The sequence below is a fragment of the Epinephelus fuscoguttatus genome, linkage group LG4 (assembly GCF_011397635.1).
Source record: "Epinephelus fuscoguttatus linkage group LG4, E.fuscoguttatus.final_Chr_v1".
In the NCBI taxonomy this organism is placed as follows: Eukaryota; Metazoa; Chordata; class Actinopteri; order Perciformes; family Serranidae; genus Epinephelus; species Epinephelus fuscoguttatus.
Window position 1 is genome coordinate 40,697,778 of NC_064755.1, and position 14,814 is coordinate 40,712,591.

General features: G+C 42.4%; 1 protein-coding gene across 2 annotated transcripts in view; it reads right to left on the minus strand.

Moving 5' to 3' along the window:
* Window positions 1-13: 13 nt before the first annotated feature.
* faap24 (FA core complex associated protein 24) overlaps window positions 14-14,814 on the minus strand; it is a 41,297-nt gene continuing 26,496 nt past the window's right edge. The window contains exons 2-4 of one of the 2 annotated variants that reach the window (XM_049573644.1): window positions 1,055-1,197; window positions 802-957; window positions 14-424 (exon numbers count right to left, since the gene is read on the minus strand). In XM_049573644.1, the coding sequence (XP_049429601.1) occupies window positions 173-424; window positions 802-957; window positions 1,055-1,197 (551 nt within the window). In that variant the 3' untranslated portion in view covers window positions 14-172. The remainder of the gene's footprint in view (window positions 425-801; window positions 958-1,054; window positions 1,198-14,814) is intronic. The other variant, XM_049573645.1, reaches the window with a different exon arrangement.

A 14,814-nucleotide genomic window follows, 5' to 3' on the forward strand; every position in this document is an offset into this window, starting at 1 on the left:
TGTCTGTGGGTCCTCCACTTTGGTCCAGACTGAGATATCTCAGTCAGAAAACAGTGCATAAATATTGATTTTAAAGTTTGTACAGAAGAGTTAATGATGTGAGCCAAAGAGCTGCTGCATCACCATTAAATCCAAACCTTCTTATCTAAATAATGACCCAGAAATCGAGCCGTCAGGTTCCGGCAGCGGTGGGTTTGTGGAAGAAGCTGTGGATTTGCTGAGCTGCAGCCTGACCCACGATGGGCACCATCTCGGCGGGGGCGGCGTTGCAGAGCTGCTGGATGCTGGAGAATTGCTGCAGCAGGGCCATAGCTTTGACCCTGCCGACCCCGGGGACATGCTGCACCAGCGCCAGGACCAGCGGGTCCAACAGCCGAGACGAACTCCTCCTCCTGAAGGGGTTCTCTCTGCCCTCCCCGTGAACCTGGAGGTTGAAAACTCAGCATCAGACAACAAGGCGTAGTGCTACGAGCTTTCTGCCTTTTGAGATGGAGATATTGTTACTTTTTAGCCACACGTTCACGTAGTTGACTGGCTGCATCATATATAAAGTATTCACTTGCCTATATACTAAGAGTGTTACTGGATGGTTCCACTGGAGGGCACAACCAGACAAATTAAAGTTTGCCTCTTTATGAGGAAATGGGTGTGTGCAACATACAATAAAAATGCATTCATAACTTTTTGTATAGGCCCAGTTGACTATTGCAATAATAATGTGTCGTTATCACAAAATCCCATGGCACACGTGGACTGGCATCACATGAATTACAGGTTTATTGTTTTGTCTTCGTTACTCACGATCTGAGCGATGAGCTGCGAGGCCTCAGTCTGCCCGCTGACCGGCAGCAGAGTCAAGCCGAGGTCGAACACCACAAACTTCTGCACAGCAGAGAAATACTGCTCACTGAGTCTGGTGTTCTCCACCAGCACCAACGCCTGGAAACTGCTGCTGGTCTTTAAAACAGGAGGGACACAGTTCATGTCAGGCAGAACAACACAGGAAAGCTTTTAGCAGAACTGGTTTGTCTATTGTCTCATTTGTTCAACTCACATTTCTGTAGTGAACCAGTTTCTTCTTGTAGCTGTTTCCTGCTATGATGTCACACTCAGACACGTAGAGGATGCAGCTTTTGTTGGGCAGGTGGAAATCTGCCACGCCGAGCTCATTCTCAAAGAGGATTTTCACACCTCCACCTGCAGCAGAAGTAGGGCTTGTTTATGAGTGCATTTTCTTTATATCAAGGCTGTAAAGTTCCTACTCTTTAAGCAAAGACAAGTGCATGCCATTATTTAATCATATGCAACAGGACGCATTTTGCATCTGACAGACTTATAAACCTTTCTTGGTGAGCACAGAAACATAAAAGACATCACATATTGCGGGGCACATAAGGCACACATGAAATAATGTAAAGTGCATTGTGCAACTGAAGAAATACTTACCCGCCACTTTATTAGGTACACCTGCTCAACTTCTCCATAACGCAAATAACTAATCAGCCAATCATGTTGCAGCAACTCAATGCATTTAGGCATGTAGACATGGTCAAGACAACCTGCTGAAGTTCAAACAGAGCACCAGAATGGGGAAGAAAGGTGATTTAAGTGACTTTGAATGTGGCATGGTTGTTGGTGCCAGACGGGCTGGTCTGAGTATTTATTGGGATTTTCAGCACAACCATCTCTAGGGTTTACAGAGGATGGTCCCAAAAAGAGAAAATATCCAGTGAGCCAAAATGCCTTGTTGATGCCAGAGGTCAGAGGAGAATGGCCAGACTGGTTCAAGATGATAGAAAGGCAACAGGAAGTCAAATAACCACTGGTTCCAACCAAGGTCTGCAGCAGACCATCTCTGAACCAACAACACCTTGTCCAACCTTGAAGCAGATGGGCTACAGCAGCAGAAGACCACACCAGGTGCCACTCCTGTCAGCTAACAACAGGAAACTGAGGCTACAGTTCACACAGGCTCACCAAAACTGGACAATAGAAGACTGGAAAAACATTGCTGGTCTGATGAGTCTGGATTTCTGCTGCCACATTCAGATGGTAGGGTCAGAATTTGGTGTAAACAACATGAAAACATGGATCCATCCTGCCTTGTATCAACGGTTCAGGCTGCTGCTGGTGGTGTAATGGTGTGGGGGAGATTTTCTTAGTACCAACTGAGCATGGTTTAAACACCACAGCCTACCTGAGTATTGTTGCTGACTGTGTCCATCCCTTTATGACCACAGTGTACCCATCTTCTGATGGCTACTTCCAGCAGGATAACGCACCATGTCACAAAGCTCACATCATCTCAAACATGACAATGAGTTCACTGTACTCCAATGGCCTCCACAGTCACCAGATCTCAGTCCAATAGAGCACCTCTGGGATGTGGTGGAACGGGAGATTCTCATCATGGATGTGCAGCCGACAAATCTGCATCAACTGTGTGATGTCATCATGTCAATATGGACCTAAATCTCTGAGGAATGTTTCCAGCACTTTGTTGAATCTATGACACCAAGAATTAAGGCAGTTCTGAAGGCAAAGGGGGTCCAACCTGGTACTAGCAAGGTGTACCTAATGAAGTGGCTGATAAGTAGAGATGAGGTACTCCATAAATGATAGTTATAAACCTTAGTCTGGCCAACTACAAACATGTAACTAAAGTGTAGGGCAGCAAGCAATAATCATGTTACTATGGATTTATCTATGTGAACATCCACAGCCAAAAACATCAGCTCAGCAGCATTTACATTAATGCAGTCTCAGGTTTTAAAGCTGGTTTGTGCTGCTCGCTGCAACTCCTCTTTTAGTGGTGAGTGAAGAACTTTCCAACAATGTTAAAGGAGGAGTGAAACATTCTGCTAAAATACAAATGGCTGTTTTGGGGGTTGAAGTATTCCTTAATCAGATTTTTGCAAGTTTTTTGCAAAATGGTTCTTCCTGTTGTTCTGTTCAAATGACTTATTCACAAAGTCTGAAGTCATGTTCTATGAGATATGAGTTTTCTACTATGCCTTAAATGGTTTGCATTTTTGTAGCAAGGAGATCCACCAGGAGCATTAAGGTAGCAAAGAAATACAAAACAATCCTGAAGAAACCCGAACTCATCAGCAAGAAGCCGAAGGTTGTTAAGAAAGCCAAACCTAAGGTCAAACCCAGTGTGAGCCCGTCAGTGGCCACGGAGACAGTCCCACGTATGCATAGGGAATAGCCCTGATGTATATATAGTATGTCAATCAGACAAGGGTCACATGTTGGTAGCAAATAGTTTGAGGTGCTTTCACATGGAGGGTTTGCTGTGTCAGGACAATTCAAGTGGTCTCAGGTGATTTTTTGACCCATCAACACTCTCTACACCAGCTTACAAAAGTCTTATGGGGAATTTGAAGCTCACTGGGACACACTGAATTGTTGGCTGAGGTAAACCCACCCAAGAAAGCATCAAACAAACCCTAGAAATATTTGCGTGTATACACACGGAAATGTGTGTATACACATGACCGAAGTGGAGATTACTGTAGGAATAAATGCTTAGTAAGCAACTTGTCACGTCACATCGAATCAGAGCTGATGCCCATTAAAATCCCCTCAGGCCCGTCAGCTAGTACCATAGTTAGATAAACTGTGAGGGATATGCCAGAAAAGTTGCCATGTTGGAAAAGTAAGTGAAAGTTTTTTAAAAAATGGTCAGTTTACTTTTAAAAAATCTCTCCAACTGAAACCAAATTTGGCCGATGTTGTGTAATATGGTGCGATATTCTGCTGTAATTCTCTGGACAGTTGTAACCAAATGTAGGTGCTGCATACTCATATCAGCTCCAGCTGATCCTGCAGATTTGTTGACATTTTGCCTTCAGCTGGTGCTACAGCAGTATGATACATTTAAAAGGACATGACTTAGTCAGCAACAACTTCTGACCAAAGCAAAACGATCCTCACACATCACACCTATTTTGGCCTCCTTGCATTGGCTCCGAGTCTCTTTTAGAATCCATTTTAAAGTAGTTTTAATTACCGACAAGGCTCTCAGTGATCTGGCACCAGAGTACATAACTGAGCTTCTCAATTTGCACCGTCCAAACAGGCCCCTCAGGTCTGGTCTTGACTTACTTGCATTTTGTACAATTAATCATGAATAGAGATCATGAAGCCAGAAGATCATGATGAAGAACCCAGTGAGATGAGGCTCAGGGTGGGGAACTTGTCTTTGATGAGGCGTCTTGGAGCTTCATCTTCTCCTTGTGGTCCCTTCTAAAGAGTGAGTCAAAAGGAAATGAAAAAAGGGTGTAGGTGCCAGCTATTGTTATTGTAGTATTTTGTATTAAGTTTCTTTGCATGCCATATTTGGTCACTTACGAGGATGTGTCACGTGGTGTTGGTGGTACGTCAGCAGCGGTAGTAGTAAAATCAGCTGTTCTTCACCGGGCGATTCTTATGAATGAACTGAGAGGGTGAGGGGGGAAGTCTCACTTTTGCTGACCACTTTGATCGCTTTGATGCTTTTGATCGCTCAACACTAGCAAAAGGAATTGTTTTTAGACTTTGGGAAGTTGTTTCACTGTTTGTTTTATCAGCAATAAATATGTAAAACGCAACATCTTTGGATGGAAGATTTATTGACATGCCAGCGCGTCCGGCAAGTAAAGTTTTTTCCCCTACTCTACAAAGGGTTTTGGGGGGTAGCAGATGTGAAACTGAGATAGACAAGGAGAGACAGTCATGGTCTTTGTTCCTTATATAAACACTTAATTTAAAGAAAAAGGCAAGGCCCTCAGTTTTGGGTAAACAAACTGAATGACGCTCTTACTCTTACGCTCTTTTTTGTTTGCAATTTTGCCCCCAAACCAACAATGTTAATTTATTAATTTGTTAATTGGCTTGTTTTGGACTCAAGCCCTACGTTGAGCTTCTTCTGTGTATCACACATGAAATGCAATGTACTACAAAACTCCACGTGTCTTGTCCACACAGTTGGAACGTGGTCCATACCTACAAGGTGCAGTTCAGTAACGACTCGCTGGTCTGGAAGCCAAGTATGAACGGGACAGAAGAGGCTGTGAGTGAAAACATTTTTCTTTCCAACCTTCAAACTTAACTCTTATCTCTTGATGCTTCCGTAAATGTTCCCCACCTTCACGTTTCAATTATCAAACTGCTGTTGGATATAAACCAGTGATATCCTCGTCACACGCTCCCTCACCTGTCTCTCAAGACTTTGTTATATTGGTGGTAACAGCTTGTGGGTGAATTACTGAGATGACCCCAGCCCAAGGTCAAGGGGGGCCTCTAAAAAGATCTATGATTGACCTTTAAATTGGATCACGTACAATTTACTTACTGACTTATATCACTGAAAATACAATCTATATTTACATTTATTTGTATTGATATGTATTTACATGATAAATACATGTATTTTTATCATTAAAACACATTTGAATATGCCATTTGATGCCCATCCCCCCAAACAGGTATTGTGAAATGGTGCGGTCCATCTGACAATTAAAAAAAAAGTTTAAAATATATTTTTATGATAACAATGCATCCAACAACGTCATGGTTTGGTCACTGAAATAAAATTAAAAGATATAATTGTATTTATATGTGTTTAGTTTTGTGATGACGTCAGGTTTGTTTAGGTTCAGACACAGAAACAATGTCTTCAAGTTATTTGATGTTTTGGTATAACTTAATGGAATATACCCTGGCTCCCTTATTTATTTTCTGTTTACATGTACTTTACGGATTATTATTGATTTATCTCGTGTCTCTGAAACTTCCTGTAATTTGTATCCTTGTATCTTTGCAATAAAGTTTAAAAAATTATAAGAAAAACCCCCCAAAAGAAACAGTTTGATCATGGTTACCGAACGGTCAGCGTCGTGTTTTAAATTAAAAGAAAACAACTGTGAATATGGTTTGAAACTGCTCGTGATCTTCAGTTTGTTCAGGTACAAGTCTTTATTTGGTTAATCTAACGTTAATCGCCCACCACTGACAGACACAATGGAGAGCAGCGAAGAAAGGACCAGTATGAGTCTGCTGAAATGTTAAGGTTATATGAAGCATTTCATGCTAGCTCCAAAGTAATGTTAGCTCTAACGGTTAGTTATGGGAGTTTGCATGGGCGTGTACCCTATTTTCCCATGTTTTGTGTCTCAGTGACTAAAAGAAACAACCGTTTTTGAATGTGGTCCAGTATTTAGTGCGAGGGATGCAGCATGTTTGCACTGTCAATTTGCATCCACTAAAAGTGTTTGTTTTTGCCACTGACAGGCTCAGATTGTTACTCTGAGGCCCTGTTTAGACGACGACGGTTTCTCTAAAAACAAAAAAGTCTGTCCTTCGCATTTTAAAAAACTTCTGCGTTTATATGACGACGTAATTGAAACGATCCCTGTTCACACGGAGCCGCAAGATCTACTGGAAACGCTGTAGTATGCACGCCAGGCCAATGGGTGGCAGTGTAAATTTGCAAAGCAACACCACGGCATGACGCCATGCGCGTTCCTCTACAACGCGGTGATTACAAACCAAAACAAAGAAGACACAATGGCAAAAGCACACACAGATAACTTTGTCTGGATGGACGATGAGGTGGAGTTGCTACAGTAACAGCTCTACACTTCACTTCAAATCAACAGGGTGAGCAGCACAAACAGAGCTCGGCATTGCTGTTGTGATGGTCGGCATGCCTAGTGACTGGAACCGTAATGCGCATGTGCGAAAAGTCTCCATTTTCAGAAGAACTGCATATTGCAAGTTTACATGACAATGGAGACGCTGCCATTTCCAAAAAGTTGCACTCTGGAACCCGTTTTGAAATCGTTGCGTTTTCAGGCACCCAAAACGCCGCTGTCGTGTAAACGATCGGCCAAAACGCAACTAAAGTTTACCGTTTTCAGTTGAAATCGCTGTCGTATAAACGGGGCCTCAGTGTCTGACAACAATATGGAAAGGATCCCTACAGAGATAGACCTTTTGTTAAATTTTAAGATTCTTTTTGTTTAACTAGAAACAGCCCCAAAATCTCCATCGCCAAACCCACCAGACTCCATTTAAATAAACTAATTTTAGCATGTATAAAGCCAGAACATTTTCACATCTAACTGGGTGAATTAAGAGTTTATTTTAACCAAACCAGAGTTGGTGATTGTTGGAACAGTAGAAAGACAAACCAAGCTGCTCTTAGTCAGTCTGAATGAAGTGTGTTTTATGATGATAAAATTAGTGTTTATTTAAATGGAGTCTGGTGGGTTTGGTGATAGTAGTAGTAGTCTTTATTTGTCCCCGTAGGGAAACTGGGTTGCAGCAGGTCACACATGGCATTTCAGAAATATATAAATAAATAACAATACATCAAACGGTGACCAAACATTCATCACACATAGAGCACAGTAGTCACATCTCATGTACACAGATATAGGAGGAGGAGAAATAGTTTTTAAGCTTCTGCTGGTGATTTTGTGGCTGTTTCCTGTGAGACAAAAAGGATCTTACTCTTTAACAAACAGGTCTCACTCTGCAGGGATCCTTTCATAATGTTATGCGCTGATGTCCGTTCTCATGTGACTGCAACAACACAAGGATCTACAAGGACGTAAAACACACACGTCAATCAGCCACTTTATATTTTTAGGGTGATATTAAATTATTTCAGGTGATCTGAGGTCAGGTTCTCTGCAGGATGAAAGCTGAAGAAGATCAGACTGTGTTCCCACGACCCGGCCGCTCAAACACTTTTAGTTCCTGGAAACAGCAGCAGCTGATCAGATTAACTACAGAGCTCCGAAACATGAAAACAATGTCAGGTTAGATGGAGTGAACAACGCTTTGATGTCTTTTTATTCTCTAATAATCTGCAGCAGCTTTTATTAAGTCTCTCTGTAGGTCAGTCCCCACATTTATCAAAAACTTAACTGCTCATGTAGTGATACAGTAAAGTACAAAGCCATATTAGGGCCACTGTAGGTAAAAAAAAAACTATTAATATTGAGCTGCAGAAGGGCGTAATATTTTCAGGAAAAAACTCTAAAAGTCATAACTTTACAAGAAAAAACTACTATTCTCTAAATCTGTAGCCTGCACAAGTTACACCACTGGCACCTATCTTTTCAGAGCAGCGAAAGTACAGAAAAATCCAACATATTACCAGAAACATCTGTTAATGACTTACAGAGCAGACGTTATGACATTTGAATGGTTTCTGTAGCTAAAGGTATTTAGAAGTAGTAAGTAATCAAAAAATGTATAAGTAGTAGAAGTATTACTACATCTACTACTAGTAATAGTAGAAGTAGTAATGATTTCTGGTCTCACTTAACACTGAGCTCAACAGCGTCAGTTAGTGGAGTTTCTCTAACTTTCAGGCTCAATGTGACAAATGTATAAGTCTGTTTGCTTCTGAAGAAACAGTGTTTGAAAAAGCACAAGTTTTACTCCACTTTGACCAAAAATGATGTATGTAGAGTAGAAATTGTGGGCGTGACAGCGAGTTGGAGAGAAATATTGAGGAAGCTCTCTGCACTCTGACAGTTGAGTCCTCCACTCTCGCTCAGAAAATTCTGTCCAATACACCCATATGTGAAAAACCTGAAAAGGGCGTTTTTAAGCAAGCTTCAAACAAGTTTAAATTTTTAATAAAGTTAAATTGTGTTATAAAAGTTGAATCGAACCCACAATGTACACAACATGTGGGACATTTTAAGGTTTGAATGGAGTTTCTATGTGAAGGTATGAATGAGGAGATAGGAGTTGAAATAACTTTAAATGAATTTGAACATTCTGCCATCCATTTGAATGGGGAAAAAATTCCCCCCAAAAGTTGAGTATTTCATAAAGTAACTAGAGAAGCAATTTCTGAAGAAATTGCGGGTGTGAATGCTGCGAGCTGAAGCCACGCTGCAATGCTGCCTTGAATACAATAAAGTTTGAATGATTTGAATATTTGAATCTTTGAAAGTTTGAATGATTTGAATATTTGAATCTTTGACTGAGATTTATGAAATCCAATATGGCTGCCACCTAGTGACGCCACAATATGCAAATTAGATGAGTTAATTTACTCCCATCAGATTCCTCTTCCTTTATTTTTAGGATGAGACGACAAAAACAGCACAAAACAAAATAAATCTACTGTGTAAACATGTTCAAAATGCTGTTTTACTGAGATTTATGAAATCCAATATGGCCTCCGCCTAGTGACACCACAATATGCAAATTAGATGAGTTAATTTACTCCCATCACAAACTTTGGGTCATGATGAATAGTTTTCTCATTTACAGTATGCCTTTCTAGCGAAAGCCTTTTGAATTGTTGAAATGAATATTTTCCTCAAATAACTCTGGCAACTAAAGGGTTAAAATGGAGACGCTGCCCCTGTCATGTCTGCATGTAACATGTAGACACACACACACACACACACACACACACACACACATCATGTTTCTGTGAGTTTGTGTGGCACAGCGGTTGCCATGGTAATAAACTAGGTGCACCTGGCAGAAGAGCAGAGAGAGACAGACAGAACACAGAGAAGAGAGCTCTTTTAGAGGAGATTTAACTCCTCAAACAAATTCTTCGCACACCCAAACCGTTGGTCCCATCGTGAAAATAAAGTGATGGTGAGAGACAGCCACTTGTCGTGAACGCACGTGTCAAGTTTTATATTTCTCGAGTCCAAAATGGGGTCACCAGAGCGAGTTACAAATGTGTTGCACCTCAGCTGTTTCCAGAAATTTCTCCTCTCAGATTACATGGGAGTGAATGAGAAAAAAATCGGCGCTCCCTTCGCTTTGGAGCCGCTCAGCAAAAATGTGTACGTGTGACAGATTCCATGTCAACATTTATGTGAGCAGGACAAATTTTCCTACGTTTTGTGGTATGAATTGTGTATGTACAGTGAAAATTGTGGCCGTATGAGTGAGTTGAAGAGAAAATTTCTAGATTAATTTTCAGCTGCTCTTCACTCTAGTGATGACATCACCCACTCTAGCTCACGCAATACACACCCATTATAAAGTCTGAGAAGGGCTGAAAACTTCATGGATTTTAAACTGATTTTGTAGAAAAACTAAAAGAAATATTGAAAATTTGAATTAGTTCCTGAAAGTCGACAACAGCGTCAACATTTGAGAGTTGGAATGGAGTTTCTGCCAATGTATGAATTTGTGATGTGTGGGTGAAGATGAGTGAGTTTGAAGGATTTTCTCATTGACTTCCATTATAACAAAGTTTCAGAAAACGCTGAATATTTTTGAAAGTTTGAATGGTATTGAAAAGTTGAATCATATGTAAAATGTCAGCAAAATGATGAATATTTTCCATTTTGAATGGAGTTTCTAGCTGAAAGTATGAATGGGTAGTCACAGTTTGAAAAAAGGTGAAATTTTTAGATTTTTGAGGATTCCGTAATACATTCCCAATGGGAAAAGGATTTGGGAAAAATCGGAAATATCTCGGAAAGTATGAATTTTAGGAAAAAAGTGAATACATCCGTGAATGTCCTAATTCAGCTGAACGTTTTCATGTTTGAACGGTTTTAATCGGTTGAAGTTGGTAGAACTAGTAGCGGTCCAACCATTTTTGCTCCATCCGCTTTAATATAAGTCGGAATTTTAACGTTGAATTTCCGGGAAAATATGAAGGTTATGGAAAAATTTGAAAGTTTCCGATAATGTCCTAATGAAGCTGAATCTGAAGAAGTTTGAATGGTTTGAATTGGTTGAAGTATGTTGAAGATAACTGATGTTGAAAAACGTGGCGGAAGAATAATAATAAGAAGAAGAAAAATAAAGAATTTTGGTAGTAGAAGAACATAGGTTGTGAATGCTTGCAGCATTCACACCCAATTAATTGTGATTGTAATGAATGAGATTCTGTATCCAGTTCAAAGCACTTCTGAGTGACATCAATGTTCCGTGTGTGCGTGCATGTGTTGGGGGGGCTCTGTGACATCACAAGGGGGTGGGGCTTTGTGACATCACAAAGGGGTGGGGATTTGTGACATCACAAAGGAGGTGGGGCTTTGTTACACCACAAAGGGGTGGGGTTTGTGACATCACTGTCACTTTTCCTTTGTGACATCACAGTACATCGAAAGAAAGTTAGTAAGTAGGGGAGAGATACATATTTAAAATATTATTTTTTCCCAACAGGTGCTGAGACACAGTCGTCCGGATCCAGATATGATGGAGATACAGCCAGAACATTTCAACGACAACGTGGGAGACTCAGAAGAACAAAACACCATGTCTACTTCAGAGTGGGACTGCTCATCTCAGTTTGTTACTGAGGTGATGCAGGCATTCTTCAGGTGGCAGGCAGAGGAAGAGGCTAAAATCAATTTGGCCGGAGGTACACCCTCAGTGGCTGGCTCCTACAGGGAGACACTGAGGGATAATGTTAGGAGGTTTTTTGACCCTCAGCGGTGCTGTACGGAGCAGCAGGGGGAGACATTTGTCCTCTCTAAAGAACAGGCCATAGTCTTCTTAGAGATTTTTGAAAGGGCTTATGATGATACTGAAGCCCTGATGCAGTCTGTCGAAAGGTGGGAGACTGAGGAGGCTGTGGAATGCGCTCAGTTTGAGGTTGAGGAGGCTGAGTGCTCAGCGGTTTGTCCCACCCAACAAAAGGTGGAGGCAGAGCTGAGAGTCTTTTTTGACCTCCGCGAGAGTCTGCTGAGGATAGAGGAGAGACAGATGTTATACCTGCACCTGTCAGTACACAAACGTCTGACAGAAAAGATGAGAAATCTGCAGGCAGACGTGGCAGACACATCCTTAAAAGGATAAAGCCTGCATTCAAGCGCTGCTGGGAGCGCTGTTTTGGAGCAAGACCCAGGAATAGGATCCACTCCAGTAGGACCAAGGCTGCTGTGAAAGCAGACCTGACCTCTGATCCTCTGGAGTTTGTTGAGGATTTGGGACAGGACTTGGCTTCACCTGACAGCGTGTCCACTGCCCCAGTCGCCTCCAGTAAGGACCTCAACTTTGTTGATGATTGGGGTCAAGACTTAGACTCATCTGCCTGCGTATCACACAAGGTGGTGTCTCCCACTGCCTCAGTCGCCTCCAGTGAGGACTTCAGGTCTGCTGAGAGTGCAGACCTGACCGCTGTCCCTCTGGAAAGCATGGCTATGGAAGGCATGGAGACACCAACAGAGAGCAGCCTTCTAGCAGACATAGACGCAACTCCAGGACCATCAGGAGTGGAAAATGTCACTGAAGCTGCCCAGGAAGTAATGAGCGATGTGGTCATTGACATCAGAGACCCTTTTCTGGAGGATATCCCCGACTTGGAGTGTGACCTGATGTTAACTGTCACCTCCCTGGAGAGTGAAAGGGACATCAGTGAGTCCAATGCTCCTGCAGTCTGGGCATGGCAAAGGGAACAGGCTCAGAGAGACAGTGAGTCAGTGTCACAAACACCTGCACTCGTAGTGTCTGAGCAGCTGTCTCCTCAGACACTACGAGTGCAGGTGTCTCCTCAGACACCTGCACTCGTAGTGTCTGAGCAGCTGTCTCCTCAGACACTACAAGTGCAGGTGTCTCCTCAGACACCTGCACTCATAGTGTCTGAGCAGCTGTCTCCTCAGACACCTGCACTCATAGTGTCTGAGCAGCTGTCTCCTCAGACACTACAAGTGCAGGTGTCTCCTCAGACACCTGCACTCATAGTGTCTGAGCAGCTGTCTCCTCAGACACCTGCACTCATAGTGTCTGAGCAGCTGTCTCCTCAGACACTACAAGTGCAGGTGTCTCCTCAGACACCTGCACTCATAGTGTCTGAGCAGCTGTCACCTCAGACACCTGCACTTACAGTGTCTGAGCAGCTGTCTCCTCAGACACCTGCACTCATAGTGTCTGAGCAGCTGTCTCCTCAGACACCTGCACTCACAGTGTCTGAGCGGCTGTCTCCTCAGACACCTGCACTCATAGTGTCTGAGCAGCTGTCTCCTCAGACACCTGCACTCACAGTGTCTGAGCAGCTGTCTCCTCAGACACCTGCACTCATAGTGTCTGAGCAGCTGTCTCCTCAGACACTACAAGTGCAGGTGTCTCCTCAGACACCTGCACTTGTAGTTTCTGAGGAGACAGCTGCTGAACAGGATTCATCTGCACAGACAAACATCAACAAATTGTCTGTCAGGGTCCTTGTACAGAAGCTGGTTACAAGGACCTTTAGGAAAGCAGGGATGGATGCCAACCCACGTCCCATAGCTGACCGCCTGTTTGAGAAGATATGGGCTGAAATTGAGGGAGAAGATTTTGAAATTCTCCCAGAAACATTCAAAAGTCTTGATAAGAATGTTTTTAAAGACCTTTGCCAACACTGGGGCAGTGCACAGATGGTGCTGGTTTCAGTGAATCAGGATGAATCCAGGGTGGATGACTACGTCGCCACTACTTTTAAACAACACCTGATGACACCAGCAAAGAGGCCCAATGCCATCTCCAGGTTCTTCTCCAGGGTGGGCAAAGTGATCTCACGGCCCTTCACTGCACGCCATAGACAGGCCAGTCACATTTAGGTGACATATAGTATACATGTTGAAGGAAAACATAGTTTGGGGTGAGCCTTTTTTCCTTCAACATGTATGTAATAGAGAGCTCAAGTGCTACCTCCATTCAGGTAACCTCCAGGTTACCTTTTGCTCCACTGGTCTATGCAGGGCAGTGACTTTGGAGCAAGAAACATGTGGGGCAGGACTTGAGTTCTTAAGACTACCTGAGGAGTCAGCAGTGCGATCTCACAGGCGAGGGTTCGATTGTCGGTCCTGAGCCTTTGTGAGTTTGTGTGCTGACTGTTTAGGTAGTGCGGGTTTTCTCCGGGTGCTCCGGTTCGCCCGCAGGAAAAACTAATTGGATTTGATACCACTATATAAATAAATTAATTAATTCATTGGCCATCTTATCTCATATTGTATTATCATTTGTTGTCAAAGCTGTAAAGATTCAACTCAGGCTGTACTTCTGTTAGCATTGAGACTGTGAAGCTAAGATAAGATGCAATGCATGGTTGCATCTCTCAATCTATTTTGACCTAACTAATTAACCTTTTAGAGCTCCATTCCTCCAAACTTATGTTTGAAGAGTTAGACTTTGAGTGTTTCATGCACCAGTTTCAACATATAAAATTCTGCATTCACAGATTGTCAGTTTTCACTAAGTCTCATATTCACTGTGAGCAACTGACAGTAACTGAAAATACCAAACATCAGAGTTGTTGAAGCATTGTGCAGTGTATATGGTTGTGTATAATTGTGTATACTGAGTGTGTTTGCTTGTCTGGTTTTCTGATGATACCTGTGGTAGCGGGGTCCTTTTTTTAAAAAAACAACAACAACAAAAAAACTCCTTAGAAGTTGGAAAAACACAGGGGGAAAAAATGTAACAGTATGATTTATCATGACGGCCTCCTGAGGTGCAAATAAAAATATTTATGAAAAAAAAGAAAGAAAGAAAACCAAACAAACAAGCAACAAAAAGGAGAACCCCAGGATGGGATACCCATGAATGAAAGGGAATAAGGACGGGATACACATGTGTGTGTATTTCCACATTATCGTCTTTTTCGTGGCATGTGACTGATGATATGCGCCACGATTGGCTGAAACCCCACGTGGGTGACTGCAAGGGATGTGTATGTATTGGTCAGTGAGGTCACTTGACAAAAAAAAGCTTTGTGATTGGTCAGAATAGGTCAGCAACAAAGTAATGCAAAGTCCTCGTTATTGGTTGACCTATACATGTACTAAGTGGAGAGATGTCAGAGTGGGTTGCCCATGACAGGCGCACCGAGCGGTTGTATGT